At 36.3% G+C, this 19,378-nt stretch overlaps 1 protein-coding gene across 5 annotated transcripts in view; it reads right to left on the reverse strand.

Moving 5' to 3' along the window:
- Window positions 1-19,378, reverse strand: part of ZDHHC15 (zinc finger DHHC-type containing 15) — a 99,634-nt gene that overhangs the window by 70,454 nt on the left and 9,802 nt on the right. For all 5 annotated transcript variants that reach the window (XR_002340576.1, XR_002340575.1, XM_021079754.1 and 2 more), the window contains exon 2: window positions 11,749-11,775. Coding sequence is in view for 3 of the 5 variants with exons in the window: in XM_021079754.1 (XP_020935413.1) it covers window positions 11,749-11,775 (27 nt within the window). In the remaining 2 variants the exon portion in view is untranslated. The remainder of the gene's footprint in view (window positions 1-11,748; window positions 11,776-19,378) is intronic.

Raw genomic sequence — 19,378 nt, forward strand, 5'->3', positions numbered from 1 at the left:
ATCAAAGCGATTTATGATAAACCCACAGCAAATATAGTCCTCAAGGGGGAAAAACTGAAAGCCTTCTCACTCAAATCTGGAACAAGACAGGGATGCCCACTCTCACCACTGCTCTTCAACATAGTTTTGGAAGTCCTAGCCACAGCAATTAGACAAAAAAAAGAAATAAAAGGCATCCATACAGGAAGAGAAGAGATCAAACTGTCACTGTATGCAGACTACGTGATACTATACATAGAAAACCCTAAGGACTCAACCCCAAAACTCCTTGAACTGATTAATAAATTCAGCAAAGTGGCAGGATATAAGATTAACATTCAGAAGTCAGTTGCATTTCTGTACACCAGCAATGAAACATTAGAAAATACAAAAATACGATACCTTTTAAAATTGTACCTCACAAAATCAAATACCTCGGAATACACCTGACCAAGGAGGTAAAGGACCTATATGCTGAGAAATATAAAACTTTCATCAAAGAAATCAAAGAAGATGTAAAGAAATGGAAAGATATTCCATGTTCCTGGATTGGGAAAATCAATATTGTAAAAATGGCCATACTACCCAAAGCCATCTACAGATTCAATGCAGTCCCTATCAAATGACCCATGACATTTTTCACAGAACTACAACAAACAATCCAAACATTTATATGGAACCACAAAAGACCCAGAATCGCCAAAGCAATCCTGAGAAACAAAAACCAAGCAGGAGGCATTACTCTCCCAGACCTCAAGAAATACTGCAAAGCCACAGTCATCAAAACAGTGTGGTACTGGTATCAAAACAGACAGACAGACCAATGGAACAGAATAGAGAATCCGGAAATACACCCTGACACCTATGGTCAATTAATCTTTGACAAGGGAGGCAAGGACATCAAATGGGAAAAGGAAAGTTTATTCAGCAAGCATTGCTGGGAAACCTGGACAGCTGCATGCAAAGCAATGAGACTAGAACACACCCTCACACCATGCACAAAAAGAAACTCCAAATGGCTAAAGACTTAAATATACGACAGGACACCATCAAACTCCTAGAAGAAAACATAGGCAAAACACTCTCTGACATCAACCTCATGAATATTTTCTCAGGTCCGTCTCCCAAAGCAATAGAAATAACAGCAAAAATAAACCCAAGGGACCTCATCAAACTGAAAAGCTTTTGCACAGCAAAGGAAACCCAAAAGAAAACAAAAAGAAATGGAGAAAACAGTTTCAAATGATGCAACGGACAAGGGCTTAATCTCTAGAATATATAAACAAATTATACAACCCAATAGCAAAAAAACCAATCAATCAATGGAAAAATGGGCAAAAGACCTGAATAGACATTTCTCCAAAGAAGATATACAGATGGCCAACAAACACATGAAACAATGCTCAACATCGCTGGTTATAAGAGAAATGCAAATCAAAACTACCATGAGATACCACCTCACACCAGTCAGAATGGCCATCATTAATCAATCCACAAATAACAAGTGCTGGAGGGGCTGTGGAGAAAAAAAAAGAACCCTCCTGCACTGCTGGTGGGAATGTAAACTGGTACAGCCACTATGGAGAACAGTTTGGAGATACCTTAGAAATCTATACATAGAACTTCCATATGACCCTGCAATCCCACTCTTGGGCATCTATCCGGACAAAACTCTACTTAAAAGAGACACGTGCACCCGCATGTTCATTGCAGCACTATTCACAATAGCCAGGACATGGAAACAATCCAAATGTCCATCGACAGATGATTGGATTCGGAAGAGGTGGTATATATACACAATGGAATACTACTCAGCCATAAAAAAGGATGACATAATGCCATTTGCAGCAACATGGATGGAACTAGAGAATCTCATCCTGAGTGAAATGAGCCAGAAAGACAAAGACAAATACCATATGATATCACTTATAACTGGAATCTAATATCCAGCACAAATGAACATCTCCTCAGAAAAGAAAATCATGGACTTGGAGAAGAGACTTGTGGTTGCCTGATGGGAGGGGAAGGGAGTGGGAGGGATCAGGAGCTTGGGCTTATCAGACACAACTTAGAATAGATTTACAAGGAGATCCTGCTGAATAGCATTGAGAACTTTGTCTAGATACTTATCTTGCAACAGAAGAAAGGGTGGGGTAAAACTGTAATTGCAATGTATACATGTAAGGATAACCTGACCCCCTTGCTGTACAGTGGGAAAATTAAAAAAAAATAAAAAAACGAAGTTCTAACCACAGCAATCAGGCAAACAAAAGAAATTAAAGTCATCCAAATAGGAAGAGAAGAGATAAATCTGTCACTGTATGCAGATGACATGATACTACAAATAGAAAACCCTAAGGGCTAAACCCAAAAACTACTTGAACTGATCAACAAATTCAGCAAAGTATAAGGACATAAGATTAACATTCAGAAATCAGTCACATTTCTGTATACTAACAATGAAATATTAGGAGAGGAATACAAAAATACAATACCTTTTAGAATTGCACCCCCAAAAACCAAATACCTGGGAATACACCTGACTAAGGAGGTAAAGGAATTATATTGCAAGAACTATAGAACATTATTCAAGGAGATTAAAGAAGATGTAAAGAAATGGAAAGATATTCCATGCTCCTGGATTGGAAAAATCAATATTGTAAAAATGGCTATACTACCTAAAGCAATCTACAGATTCAATGCAATCCCTATCAAGTTACCCATGACATTTTTCACAGTACTAGAACAAATAGTCCAAAAATTAATATGGAACCACAAAGGAACCACAATTGCCAAAGGAATTTTGAAGAACAAAAACCAAGCAGGAGGCATAACTCTTCGAGACTTCAAGCAATATTACAAAGCCAGTCATCAAGACAGTGTGGTACTGGTACCAAAAGAGACAGACAGACCAAGGGAACAGAATAGAGAACCCAGAAATAAACCCTGCCACCTATGGTCAATCAATCTTTGGCGAAGGAGGCAAGAACAGAAAATGGGAAAAAGACAGTCTTTTCAGCAAGCACTGCTGGGAAACTTGGACAGCTGCATGCAAAGCAATGAGACTAGAACACACCCTCACACCATGCACAAAAATAAACTCAAAATGGCTGAAAGTCTTAAATATAAGACATGACACCATCAAACTCCTTGAAGAGAATATAGGCAAAACATTCTCTGACATCAACCTCATGAATATTTTCTCAGGTCCGTCTCCCAAAGCAACAGAAATAACAGCAAAAATAAACCCATGGGACCTCATCAAACTGAAAAGCTTTTGCACAGCAAAGGAAACCCAAAAGAAAACAAAAAGGCAACTTACAGAATGGGAGAAAATACTTTCAAACGATGCAGTGGACAAGGGCTTCATCTCTAGAATATACAAGCAACTTATACAACTCAACAGCAAAAAAGCCAACATCCCAATGAAAAATGGGCAAAAGACCTGAATAGACTGTTCTCCAAGGAAGATATACAGATGGCCAACAAGCACATGAAACAATGCTCAACATCGCTGATTATAAGAGAAATGCAAATCAAAACTACCATGAGATACCACCTCACACCAGTCAGAATGGCCATCATTAATAAGTCTCCAAATAACAAGTGCTGGAGGGGCTGTGGAGAAAAGGGAACCCTCCTGCACTGTTGGTGGGAATGTAAACTGGTACAGCCACTGTGAAGAACAGTTTGGAGATACCTTAGAAATCTACACATAGAACTTCCATATGACCCCACAATCCCACTCTTGGGCATATATCTGGACAAAACTTAAAAGAGACACATGCACCCGCATGTTCATTGCAGCACAACCCAGATGTCCATCGACAGACAATTGGATTAGGAAGATTTGGTATATATACACAATGGAATCCTACTCAGCCCCCAAAAAGAACAACATAATGCCATTTGCAGCAACATGGATGGAACTAGAGACTCTCATCCTGAGTGAAGTAAGTCAGAAAGAGAAAGACAAACACCATATGATATCACTTATATCTGGATTCTGATATAAGGCATGAATGAATCTTTCCACAGAAAAGAAAATCATGGACTTGGAGAATAGACTTGTGGTTGCCAAGGGCGAGGGGGAGGGAGTGGGATGGATTGGGAGCTTGGAGTTAATAGATACAAGCTATTGCCTTTGGAATGAATTAGCAATGAGATCCTGCTGTGTAGCACTGGGAACTATGTCTAGTCACTTAGGATGGAGCATGATAATGTGCAAAAATTGAATGTGTTACATGTATGTGTAACTGGGTCACCATGCTGTACAATAGAAAAAAATTGTATTGGGGAAATAACTATTAAAAAATAAAACTTAATTAAAAAAAGAAAAATGGTTTGTTTCCAATCCTCTTCTTGATATCTACTTAACATTTCATTGATTCACTGATCTTGGGGATAAGGAAATACACAGGGCAACATTCCTTAGGGAAAAATCTTTATCTACTTTCCCAGTTTAAAATGAATAGCTGAGATGTCATCACTCTATATATCATTTGTATTAAGTATAGTCCAATGCCCCCATGTTGTCAGGGATATTCATAGAGGACACCAAAGGAGAACAGAGCCTCTATACTGTCTATACGGTGGCTAGGGATTTGTGAGCCAATTTTTCACTGGTTGGGGAAGAGGCAGGGTTTATCATAATCCAGCTTGATTGCCTCAGAATCTGATTAGTTTTGTTTACACAAGCAATAAGACTTCAACCCCATTAACATGATGTTGACTTGATTTATTTTAATGTTATAAAATTTTAGATTTTGAAGAGACCTCAGATGCCATTTGGTTCAACCATCTCCATGTTCATAAATCTGTTTTGTGTTATCCCTAACAGTTGGTTACCCAGCTTTCATTTGAACACCTGAAGTAATAGACAACTTACCAATTCTTGGGCAGCCCATTCTATTGCTAGATAGCTCTGAATGTTAGACACATCTTTGTCATATTAAGCAGAAATATGCTTCCTGGTAACGCCCTCCTCTTGATCCTATTTTTTTTCCCATGGAGAAGAATCATATTTGCTTTAATCATGGAGACACAGCTCAACATTTAAAGATCTCTTATGACTCAATAATAACATGAACTCAAAAAAGTAGGCAGAAGACTCAGACACTTCATAAAAGAAGATATATAGATGGCAAACTAGCACGTGAAAAGATGTTTATCATTAGTCATACAGAGGGCAAATTAAAACCATTGGATATCATTTTGTACACAATAAATGGTTTTTAAAACCTGACAACACTAAGTGACAGTGAAAATGAAGAACCACTGGAACTCTCATATCACTGATGGAGATACAAAATGGTAGAATTGCTTTGGAAAAGTTTGGCAGTTTCTTATAAGGTTAAACATACAATTACCACAGAACCTAGCAATCCTACTCCTAGGATTTTACACACACAAAAAAATAAAAATACATTTTCACAAAGGCCTGTACATGGATATTCTTATAGATTTATTCATAATGGCCAAAACGTAGAAACAACTCAAATGCTCACCAACTGGTGAAGGAATAAGCCAACTGTAGTACACTTATTATATAGAATACTACTTGGAGATAAAAAGGAACAAACTATTCATACATGCACTGACAGGGATGAGTCTTAAATGTATATTGCTTAAATGAGAGAACACAGATACAAAAAGCTATTTGTTGTATGATTCACTTTATATGACATTCTGAAAAAGGTTAAACTATAGGGACAGAAAACAGATCACTAGTTGCCAGGGTGGAGAATGATACAACTGCTTGCAAATGGGCCAGAGGGACTATTTTGTGGGTAATTAAATATTCTCTATCTTGATGGTAGTGGCATTTACATCACTGTATACATTTGTCAAAACTCATCAACCTGCATATATGGGGAAATTCTTATTGTATGTAAATTATAGCTCAATGAACGTGAAAAAATCAAAGAGATATAAAAATGGGCTTTTTCTGAGGTAAAGTGATGCACCCACAAGCCAAAGGAACAAAGGCAGTCACTGGAAGCTGGAAGAGATAAGATTTAGAATCTCCCCTTGAGCCTCTGGAGGGAGCATTGCCTGGAGATACCTTGATCAGACTTTTGCCCTCCAAAACCATGAAAGAATCAATTTCCTTCTTTCTTTTTTTTTGGGGGGGGGGCGCATCTGAGGCATTTGGAAGTTGCCAGCCTAGGGGTAGAATCAGAGCTGCAGCTGCTGGCCTATGCCACAGCCACAGCAATGGCAGATCTGAGCTGCATCTGTGACCTATAATGAAGCTCACAGCAACACCAGATACTTAATCCACTGAGCAGGGCCAGGGATTGAACCCACATCCTCATGGATATTAGTTGGGTTCATTACTGCTAAGTCAAAATGGGAACTCCTGAAAGAATCAATTTTTGTTGGTTTATGTCACCATGTTTGTGGTAATTTGCTATGGAAGGCAGAGAAAACAAAGATGTTCTCTATACTCAGTTTTCTCATCCATAAATGATCATATGATAATACTTACTTCATAGGGCCATAAATGAGAATTAAATGAATTAATATACCTAAAGCACATTAGAGCAGTGGCTGGCACATATTAAGTGCACTTGAAGTAGTATTTCTTATGACTCTTTAATAAGGAGTTAAGTGGGAGAGGTCACATTGTGGCACATGAGCCATAAGTGTGGTGTAGATCACAGACACAGCTCAGATCCTGTGTTGCTGTGGCTCTGGCATAGGCTGGCCTCTACAGCTCTGATTTGACCCCTAGCCTGGGAACGTCCATATGCCGTGGGTGCAGCCCTAAAAGCAAAAAAAAAAAAAAAAAGTTAAGTTGCAGCTATCTTGAGCCTCCAGTCCCTTCACCTGTTAAATAGATAATAATAAAAATATTTAGTTTAACAATTTTGAAATAAGAAAATAAGTAAGAAATAAAATGAGCCTTTTACTTGGGTGTCTTTTCATCTTAGATTTTCTAACAGTTAGCTATTTATTCTTACTTCCCAGTCTAATATTTTCATTTTCCTCTTAGCCATATTTAAATGAGTTTGGAGTTACAGACTGCATGGTTGAAAACAGTGTTGATAGGTACACAAGTAGAGGAGGAAGCAAAATCCTATCTCGGAAATTTAGCACTGGCTGAAATCTGGCTTATCTTTCCTCTCCCACATATATCTCATTATTTTGGCTCCATACATGCCTGCACCAAATGGTAGCCAGATACAAGTGGAGGTTGCAGGAGACATTTTGGGGAGGACACAAGAGCATGGAAGTTTCTGTCCAGCCCACTGGGGAGGAGTGAATTAAAGTATGGTAGAGTCATATCTTTGAAATGGTACATTTGGATGTAGCTATATCAAAAGATACTTATCAAAATGTAAAGGAGCAAAACTTATCAATTTTAAAAAAATTTACCAAGTGGTGTGTACTAGACACACCACTGAATCTTGCTTCAACCTTAACTTCTTCAGTGACTACAAAGGACTTAATGCTTTCTACTTTATCCATTTCTATATTGTTTGCATTTCATGAGGATCTATTACCTTTATTTTTAAAATTAATTATTTTATTTTATCTCATTTTATTTTTTTGCCACACCTGTGGCACATGGAAGTTCCTGAGCCAGGGATCAAACCTGAGCCATAGCAATGACAATGCCAAATCCTCAACTGCTAGGCCATCAGGGGACTCCTCTATTACCTTTATAATCAAGAAAAACAATAAGGTTTTATTTTTTAAGTTCATCACTAAGGAATGGTTAAATAAATCACAGTATATCTATACTATGGAATATCTTGAGGTCATTAAAAGAATAAAGTATGTTTGTATATACTAATATGGAAAGGCATCTATGATATAAAATTACTAAGTAAAAAAGTAAATCATAAGACAACATGTATAGTATCATCCAGTTTAAAAAAACAATCAAACCTATACAAATTATACTCATCTAAAATTGTGTTTGTATGTAAACACAGAGAGAAAGATCTAGAAGGATACAAATCAACCCAAATATACTAATTATCTGGGAGTAGAGATTGATGGGTGAGGCAGTAGTATGAGGAGGACTTTATTTTTTATCTTATATATTTTTGTAGTTTGAATTTTCAATAAGCATTGTTTTTGCAACAAAATTATACTAATATTATAAATCAGTATATTGATATTAATTATAATTACATATTATTATTATTACATTAATGTATCAACATAATGTTCTTTTAGAAGTGGGTTAGCCCTTAAAGAAAGCTTGTCTGGTTCCCAAGTCCTCATTATAATTTTATAGTAATAAATATGAAATAGTATATTTTACCCAGGCACTTATGGCCAATTAATCTACAAAAAAAGGAGACAAGAATACAATGGAGAAAAGACAGTTTCTTCAAAAAGTGGTGCTGGGAAAACTGGACAGCTACATATAAACAAATGAAATTAGAACATTTTCTCATACCATACACAAAAATTAACTCAAAATGTATTAAAGACATAAATGTAAGAATGGAAATCATAAAACTCCTAGAAGAGAACATAGGCAGAACACTCTGACATGAACCACAGCAATATTTTTTTGAATCTGTGTCCTAAAGCAAAGGAAACACAACCAAAAATAAACAAATGGGACCAATTTAAACTAAGGGCTTTTACACAACAAAGGAAACTACCAACAAAATGAAAAGACAACCTACAGAATGGAAGAAAATATTTGCAAATGAGATGAATGATAAGGATTTAATATCCAAAATATATAAACAGCACATACAACTCAGTATCAAAATAAACTAAAACAAAAAAAAACCAACCAATTAAAAAATGGGCAGAAGACCTGAAGAGACATTTTCCCAAAGAAGACATACAGATGGTCAGCAGGCAACTGAAAAAATGCCCAACATCACTAATCATCAGATAAATGCAAATCAAAACCACAATGAGATGTCACCTCACACCTGTCAGAATGGCCACCATCAAAAATGTCTAAAACAATAAATGCTGGGGAAGGTGCAGAGAAAAGGGGACCCTCTTACATTGTTGATAGGAATGTGAATTGGTACAACGACTATGGAAAACAGAATGGAGGTTCCCCAAAAAACTAATATAGTTACCATATGATCCAGTAACCCCACTCTTGGGCATCTATCCAGAGAAAACCATAATTTGAAAAGATACATGCACCCCAATGTTCACTGCAGCACTACTTACAATAGCCAAGACATGGAAATAACCTAAATGTCCACCAACAGAGGAATGGATAGAGAAGATGGGGTGCATATATTCAATAGAATATTACTCAGCCATAAAAAAGAATGAAATAATGCCATTTGCAGCAACATGGATGGACCTAGAAATTATTGTACTAAGTATAGTCAGTGAAATGACATACATCACTTATATGTGGAATCTTAAAAAAGGATACAAATGAACTTATTTGCAGAACAAAAATGGACCCATAGACTTTGAAAACAAACTTATGGTTACCAAAGGGGACAGGTGAAGTAGGGAGGGATGGACTGGGGTTTAGGATTGACATATGTACACTGAGGTATATGGAATGATTGGCCAATGGGGACCTGCTGTATAGTACAAGAGAATTCTACCTAATATTCTGTGATAATCTATTTGGGAAAAGAATCTTAAGGAGAATGTATGTGTGTACATGTATAAGTGAATCACTTTGTTGTACAGCAGAAATTATCACAACACTGTAAATCAACTATATTTCAATAAAACTTTCAAAAAAAAGACCGTAAATAACAAATGTCAGTAAGAATGTGGAGAAAAGAGAACACTTGTACACTGTTGGTGGGAATATAAATTTGTGCAGTCACTGTGGAAATCAGTATGGAAGTTTCTCCATAAAATCTAAAAATAGAACTACTATATGACCCAGCAATTCCACTCCTGGGTATACATTTGAAGAAAAAAAAAACACTAATCAAAAAAAGATACATGTACCTCAATTTTCACAGCAGTATTATTTACAATAGTCAAGATATGGAAGCAATTATATATCAACAGACGAACAGGTAAAGATGTGGTGTATAAATACAATGGACTACTAGTCAGCAATTAAAAGGATGAAATTTTTCCATTTGTAACAACATAAATGGACCTGGAAGGTATTATACTTAGTGAAATAAGTCAGAGAAAGACAAATATTGCATGTCATCACTTATATTTGGAATCTAAAATATAAACTAGTGAATATAACAAAAAAGAAACAGACTCACAGGTATAGAGAACTAGTAGTCACCAGTGGGGAGAGGGGAGGGGAAAGGACAATTTAGGGGTAGGGGATTAAGAGGCACAAATTATTATGTGTCAAACAATCTACAAAGATATACTGTACAATACAGGGAACATAGCCAATATTTTATAATAACTATAAATGGAATATAACTTTTAAAAATTGTGGCGTTGCCATGAGCTATGGTGTAGGTTGCAGACGTGGCTCGGATCCTGCGTTGCTGTGGCTCTGGTGTAGGCTGGTGGCTACAGCTCCTATTAGACCCCTAGCTTGGGAACCTCCATATGCCGTAGAAGTGGCCCTAGAAATGGTAAAAAGACAAAATAAAATAAAATAAAAATTGTGAATCACTCTGTTGTACACCTGACACTAATATAATATTGTGAACCAACAATACTTTAATTTTAAAAAAGGAGAACACAATAAAACTAATTGAAGATTTCCTATCCAGTATGGAGGTTAGTATAAAGATCATATTATAACCCAAACTTTTTTCTCCCAATGCCCTCTCACCTGGTATCTAATATATCACTAACTAAATAAGGTGAGTATAATCAAGAACTGACACAACTTAAGTAGCAACTCAAGACTTGCTCTAAGGCTCTACCAAAAGTAGCAAACATTTTCTGAGTCATCAGTATGTGCTTTATTCACCACTGTCCTAAGTGTTCTACATTAAAATTTCACAACTCTATGAAATAGGTGTTATTTTTATCTATATTCTACACATTAATAAAGTGAGCACAAGTAAGTCAAATAATTTACTAGGAAGTAGCAAAGCCAGGATCTGAATTTAGACACTTCAGATCCAGAACTCATACTTTTAACTACTGTGATCTACTGTCTTCTCATTACTCTGCTTTATAGCCTCTATAGCCAGCACCTCAGTTAAATGAGTAATAGCAAGCTGGAACTTTAAAAACAGAATAATATTAACACTAGATAATTAATGAATTACAATTGATTCCCATGAAGTGAGAATTAAAAGCTGTGTAAATATTTATGGTTATACCTGATAAAATGTAAAACTAAAGGTTTGTTAAGATTCATGATTAGCTTACATGGCTTTAAATGGAGACTGCCTCAGTCTTTTTAGAATGGTAGTATAAATTGCAAATCAAGCCAAGATGGGGTGAGGAGGAAAGAGGAGTATAGTAAATGTACCGAAACTGTGATGTCAAAGGACTTAGCCCTTAAAAGCCCTCCTGTGGGGCCCCTACTCCATGCCTTGAAGAGGGGGTGAACTGAGCAGAAAGGCAAGGTGCCTAGAACAAGGGTGATGAATGAAGAGAATGCCTAGGGTTACTATGGCCAGCAGAATGGCTACTTTTCTATCATAAATCCTGGTAACTTCCAATTCCTGTCCCACAGCCAGAGGAGCTACTGAAAATATGTTCTCTTTTATCTCTGGGCAAGCTCCCTAAAAATCATCATTCTAAACTTTCTGCTCACTTCAGTGTATTCCTGGGAAAGTTGCTCAATTTATAGGCTTTAATGTAATTTACTTTTAGACAGAAAGAGGGATACAGTCCTGACAAAAACAATTTATGATATCCTCTTACCTTTTTCCGCTGGGCTCAAAACAGTCACTGTGAAAAAAAAGAGAGAAAGGTCAAATTAGTGATATTTAGAAATGCTATTTTTCTAATCCATTTTTCCATATCATCATTTTTTAGCAATATATTCAATGATACGTTAGGAAACCACCAGCTTGCTAACATACGGGAAAGCAAGGATGATTAAATTATATCCTTTGCTAATCTTTCTTCGTCTTAAACCTTAAGTAAGAATTTCTGCTCATTAAACAGATACAATTATAATCTGATTTTTAGAAAAGCCAACAAATGGAAACACTCAAGCTATATAACACAGTAGTAAGAATTAAAAGCTGATAAATTAGGAAATGATTATTCATTTTTCCAAAGTATTCACTGTAGAACATCTATAAAAAACAAGTTTCTCTTGTATATTTAGAGGTAATATAGCTTGCAGGCCAGCCCTGAAGTCAGATTTTCAGGGTTAGAAACCCAGTTGCATTATTTTGTGACCCTGGGTAAGTTCTTTAACTTCCCTAAACATTACCTACCTTACCAGGTTACTTGAAAATTAGATGAATTAATGCATGTAAATGCTGTTTAGCATAGTATCTAGCCCAAGGCAAGTGCTTAATGAATATTAATTATTATATTTGAACTAAGATTTCATAGAATATAAAACTGGAAGGGACTTTAGCTATTATCTGGCTTACCCGTCTCATTTTACAGATGGGAAAAATGGATTAGAGTAGTATCAAATGGTTTCACCAAGGTCTTAGAGCAAGCCAGTGATGGAGTTAGAACTAAGTTCCAGTCTTGGAGTTCCTGTCGTGGCTCAGCAGTAATGAAACCAACCAGTACCCAGGAGGATATGGGTTTGATCCCTGGATTCACTCAGTGATTTAAGGATCTGGCATTGTCATGAGCTGTGGTGTAGGTCACAGACGCGACTGGGATCTGGTGTTGCTGCGGCTGTAGTGTAGGCTGGCAGCTATAGCTCCAATTCAACCCCTAGCCTGGAACTTCCATATGCTGTGGGTTTGGCCCTAAAAAAGACAAAAAAAAAATTCCAGTCTCCAGGGCTTTTCCCATGTACTATGTCTACCCTACGCAGTCATTTCTTTGCTGGTTTACTGTGATAAACAGTATATATATATATATATATATATATATATATATATATATATATATATGTAAAATTTCTGTCATTTGTACAAAGTGGGGACTACCTGTCTTTACTCAATACCAACATTTGTGTGCATGTGTACTAGGTACCAAAATAAAGTGAAATTATAAGGCATGACACTTAATCTTCAGAAGCTATTAAAGTGATTTTCATACACAGTGGTAAACACTTAACAGTCATAAAAGGGGAAAAATATGAACAGAGAATGAGACTATATTCTAGGGTTTATATCCTCAGGTTCTTAATTAGTCATAAGTTTTTATCTACAGGTCTATTTTTGCTGAGTCTTAAAAAGGCTTCTTTTAATGATCATTTGAATGGACTTTGTTAAAACTGTTCCATTTTTGTCTCTGCTTAAATCTTACCAGATAATGTCGTTTTCCTAATACACTGGCCTGGAGATTGATATCAGTTTCTTTTTTTTTTTTCTTTCCAGTTAAAGAATCCTGATTAAGAATGTTTGAAAGAAGTACATGCTCTATTCTAACAAAACAAATGGCAGTGGAAACAAAGTCTTGGTGGGTCAACCTTGGACTTCATGACTTTGCACATACATGTTGTATGAGTACATCGGTTCCACTAGGCCCTGAATCGGGTTAATAAAATTTCTTTAAAATAGAATTAGAGAGAGCACAGTTGCTTGGAGAACAATCTTAATAAATTTTTTTTTAAAAAAATAAGATATACAGATGACCAAAGGGCACATGAAAAGATGCACAACATCATTAATCACCAGAGAAATGCAAATCAAAAATGCAATGAGGTATCACCTCATGCCTGTCAGAATGGCTATTATCAAAAAGATGATAAATAAAAAATTGTTGGTGAGGATGTAGAGAAAAGGGAACACTTGTACACTATTGGTGGTAATGTAAATTGGAACAGCTACGGTGGAAAACAGTATAGAGATTTCTCAAAAAATTAAAAGTAGAACTACAACATGATACAGAAATTCCACTTCTGAATATTTTTCTGAAGAAAGCAAAAATGCTCATTTGAAAAGATATATGCACCCATACATTCATTGCAGCATTATTTGTAATAACCAAGATATGGAAGCAGCCGAAATGTCCATCAATAGATGAATAAATTAAAAAGGTGTGGGGTGTGTGTGTGTGTGTGTGTGTGTGAAATCTAAAAAATAAAACTAACCAGACTCATAGAAAGAACAGCATGTGGTTGCCAGAGAATAGGAGGGTGGAGATGAGTTAAGTAAGTGAGGGAGATTAAGAGGTACAAACTTCCAATTATATATCACAGGGACTGAAATGTACAGTAGGGGGAATATAGTCAATAACATTTTAATAACTTTGTATGGCAACAGATGGTCACTAGATTTCTGGTGATCATTTTGTAATGTATAAAAATACCCAATTAATATGTTGTATGACTGAAAGCAATATAATACTGTAAGTCAATCTACTTCAATAAAAAAGAACATATTTAAAAAAAGAGTAGTTGACAAATTGCTGTTTGGTATATCTCTACCTCTCTGGCTAAACAAAAAGTTGAGGTCCTAACTCTCATTTGTTGACCACTTGCTACAACACCTGTGAGTGAGGGAAAGGGATCATCCACTGCTTCGCAGATATTAGAATGAGACAATGTATACACAGAAAAATGAGTGGGAACTGGTGAAGTATCCAAGCTGTCTTTAAGTAATTTTATGACTATCATTCGCAAGTGGTATTGGTTTACACGATCCAAAAATAGAGGGCAGAAAGAGAATCAATGGATAAAAGCCGTAGGTCAACACATTTCAGTTCAATTAAAGAGAAACTGATGATGATGACAACAATGACAATGATGACAATAACCAGCCAGAGTAGAAGAATTAATCAAAGAATCCAAAATTAAAGACAAAGAGAAAATCTTGAAAGCAACTAGGGAAAAGAAAGAAATAACATACAAGGGAACCCCAATAAGGTTATCGACAGATTTTTCAGTGGAAACTCTGCAGACCAGAAGGGAGTGGCATGATATACTTAATGTGAGGAAAGGAAAAAACCTCCAACCAAGATTCCTTTACCCAGCAAGGCTCTCATTCAGATTTGAAGGAGAAATCAAAAGCTTCACAGATAAGCAAAAGCTAAGAGAATTCAGCACCACTAAACCAGCTTTCCAACAAATACTAAAGGAACTTCTCTAGGCAGAAAAGAAAAGGCCGCAACCAGAAACAAAGATACCACAAATGAGAAGGCTCACCAGTAAAGGCATATATACAGTAAATATACAAAATCATCCATGCACAATTATGCTACCAAAGTCAGAAATCATGAGAAGAGATGTGTACAAATGCAGGAGAGTGGAAGTGCACTTGCACTTAAGAGACCAACAACTTAAAACAATCTCGTATATATATAGACCCCTATATCAAAACTTCAGGGCAACTGCAAACCAAAAATCTACAATTGATACACAAACAAATAAGAAAAATCAACTCAAATACAACACTAAAGCTAGTCATCAAACCACAAGAGGAGAGAACAAGAAAAGAAGGGAAGAAAAAGAGCAACAAAAACAAATCCAAAACAGTTAATAAAATGGCAATAAGAATATACATATCAATAATTACCTTAAATGTTAGTGGACTAAATGCCCCAACCAAAAGACAGAGACTGGCTGAATGGATGCAAAAACAAGACCCATATATATGCTGTCTTCAAGAGACCCACTTCACTTCTAGGGACACATACAAATTGAATGTAAAAGGATGGAAGAAAATATTCCATGCAAACGGGGATCAAAAGAAAGCTGGAGTAGCAATACTCATATCAGACAAAATAGACCTTACGATGAAGAACATTTTAAGGGACAAGGAAGGACACTACCTAATGATCAAAGGATCAATCCAAGAAGAAGATATAACACTTTTAAATATCTACGCACCCAACATAGGATCACCACAATATATAAGGCAACTGCTAACAACCTGAAAAGGAGAAATCAACAATAACACAATCATAGTGGGGGACTTGAACACCCCACTTACAGCAATGGACAGATCATCCAGACAGAAAATCAATAAGGAAACACAGGCCCTGAATGAAGCATTAGACCAGATGGACTTAATAGATATTTATAGGACATTCCATCCAAAAGCAGCAGAATACACATTCTTCTCAAGTGCACATGGAACATTCTCTAAGATGATCACATCCTGGGCTACAAATCCAACCTCGGTAACTTTAAGAACATTGAAATCATATCAGGCATCTTTTCTGACAACAATGCTATGTGACTGGAAATCAACAACAAGAAAAAACCTGCAAGAAACACAAACACGTGGAGACGAAACAACATGCTACTCAACAACCAATGGATCACTGTCTTCCTTCAAAGAGGAAATTTAAAAATACCTAGAAAAAAAGATCAATGAAACTAAACGCTGGTTCTCTGAAGAGATCAACAAAAATTGATAAACCCCTAGCCAGACTCATCAAACAAAAAAGAGAGGACTCAAATCAATAAAAGTAGGAATGAAAAAGGAGAAGTATCACTGCACATCACAGAAATACAAAGGATCATAAGAGACTACTATATGCAACTATATGCCAATCAAACGGAAAACTTAGAAGAAATGGACAAAATCTTAGAAAAGTACAATCTTCCAAGACTAAACCAAGATGATATAGAAAAGATGAACCAACCAATCACAAGTACTGAAATTGAAACTGTGATTAAAAACTTCCAACAAACAAAAGTCCAGGACCAGATGGCTTCACAGGTGAATTCTATCCAACATTTAGAGAAGAGCTAATACCTCTCCTTCTGAAACTATTTCACAAGTTGCAGAGGAAGGAATCCTCCCAAACTCATTCTATGAGGCCACCATAAACCTGATACCAAATCCAGACAAAGATACCACAAAAAAGGAAAATTACAGGCAAATTTCACTGATGAACATAGATGCAAAAATCCTCAACAAAATACTAGTAAACCACATCCAACAATACCTTAAAAGGATTGTACATCATGATCAAGTGGGATTTATCCCAGGGATGCGAGGATTCTTCAATATCTGCAAATCATTCAGTGTGATACACCACATTAATAAACTGAAAAAATAAAAGCCATATGATCCTTTCAATAGATGCAAAAAAAAGCCTTTGATAAAATCCAAAACCCATAGAGGGAACCTACCTCAACATCATAAAGGCCATATATGACAAACCCAGAGCTAACATCATTCTCAATGGTGAAAGGCTGAAATAATTCCCCCTGAGAACAGGAACAAGAGAAAGATATCCACTCTTGCCACTACTATTCAACATAGTTTTGGAAGTCCTATCCACAGCAATCAGAGAAGTAAAAGAAATAAAAGGATTCCAAATTGAAGAGCAAGAAATAAAATTATCACTATTTGCAGATGACATGATACTATACCTAGAGAATCCTAAAGACTCTGCTAGAAAACTGTTAGAGCTCATCAATAAATTTGGCAAAGTCACAGGATACAAAATTAATACACAGAAATCAATGGCATTTCTATACACTAACAACAAAAGATCAGAAAGATACATTAGGGAAGCAATCCCGTTTACCATCGCATCCAAAAGAATAAAATACCTAGGTGTAAATCTACCTAAAGAGACAAAAGACCTGTAGTCTGAAAACTATAAGACACTGATGAAAGAAATCAAAGATGACACAAATAGATGTAAAGACACACCATGCTCCTGGGTTGGAAGAGTGAATATCATCAAAATGACTATACTACCCAAGGCAATCTACAGATTCAATGCAATTCCTATCAAATTACCAAGGATATTTTTCACAGAACTCAAACAATATTTTGAAGTTTGTTTGGAAGCACAAAAGACCAAGAATAGCCAAAGACATCCTGAGAAAGAAAAATGGAGCTGGAGGAAACAGGCTCCCTGACTTCAGACTATGCTACAATGCAACAGTCATCAAAACCATATGATACTGGCACAAAGACAGAAATATAGATCAGTGGAACAGAATAGAAAGCCCAGAATTAATCCCCCACACCTACAGTCAACTAATCTATGACAAAGGAGGCAAGAATATACAATGAAGAAAGGACAGTTTGTTCAATAAGTGGTGCTGGGAAAACTGGACAGCCACATGGAAATGAATGAAATTAGAACACTTCCTAACACCATACACAAAAATAAACTCGAAATGGATTAACGATCTAAATATAAGACCAGAGACTATAAAACTCTTAGAGGAAAACATAGGTGAACCCTCTTCGACATAAACCACAGCAATATCTTCTTAGATCCACCTCCTAGATTAATGACAATCAAAACAAAAATAAACAAATGGGACTTAATTAACCTTAAAAGTTTTTTTAACAGCAAAGGAAACCCTATCCAAAATGAAAAGACAACCCACAGAATGGGAGACAATATTTGCAAATGAATCGACTGACAAGGGATTAATCTCCAAAATTTATAAACACCTTCTGGAGCTACATACCAAAAAACAAAACAACCCCGTCAAAAAATGGACAGAAGCTCTAAACACACAGTTCTCCAAAGAAGACATACAGATGGACAAAAAAACACGTGAAAAGATATTCAACATCACTTATTATTAGAGAAACGCAAATCAAAACTACTGAGGTACCATCTTATACCAGCCAGAATTACCGTCATCAAAAAGTCTATAAACAATAAGTGCTGGAGAGGGTGTGGAGAAAAGAGAAAACTCTTACACTGTTAGTTGGAATGCAAACTGGTGCAACCACTGTGGAAAACAGTATGGAGATTCCTCAGAAAACTAAACAGAGAATTACCATTTGATCCAGCAATCCCACTCCTGGGCATCTATCCAGAGAAAACCATAACTTGAAAAGACACATGTACTCCAATGTTCATTGCAGCACTATTTGCAATACCCCAGACGTGGAAACAACTTAAATGTCCATCGACAGAGGAGCGGATCAAGAAGATGTGGTACATATACACAATGGAATGTTACTCAGCCATTAAAAGGAATGAAACACTGGCATTTTTAGCAACATGGATGGACCTCGAAGTTATCATGCTAAGTGAAGTCAGTCAGTCTATGAGACACCAATATCAAATGCTTTCACTGACATGTGGAATCTGAAAAAAGGACAGAATGAACTTCTTTGCAGAACAGATACTGACTCACAGACTTTGAAAACTTATGGTTTCCAAAGGAGACAGGTTGGGGGGTGGGGGGATGCGCTGGGGGTTTGGGATGGAAATGCTATAAAATGGGGTTGTGATTATCACTGTACAACTATAAATGTAATAAATTCATTGAGTAATATAAAAGAAAATGAGTGGAAGCATTGAGGAATGAGTTTCCCGTTGTAAACATCTGGAAATGTTGTAGAGGACATTTAGACATTAGTTAGGTAGTGAACTTCTGGTTGTTTTTTTGGTTTGTTTGTTTGTTTTGCCTTATCAGTTTTCATTTCCTCTGAGTCTCTTTGAAGAGTTTCTAGCTTCTCAGCAGAATTATTTCCTG

This window comes from Sus scrofa, chromosome X, assembly GCF_000003025.6.
Source record: "Sus scrofa isolate TJ Tabasco breed Duroc chromosome X, Sscrofa11.1, whole genome shotgun sequence".
NCBI classification, from domain to species: domain Eukaryota; kingdom Metazoa; phylum Chordata; class Mammalia; order Artiodactyla; family Suidae; genus Sus; species Sus scrofa.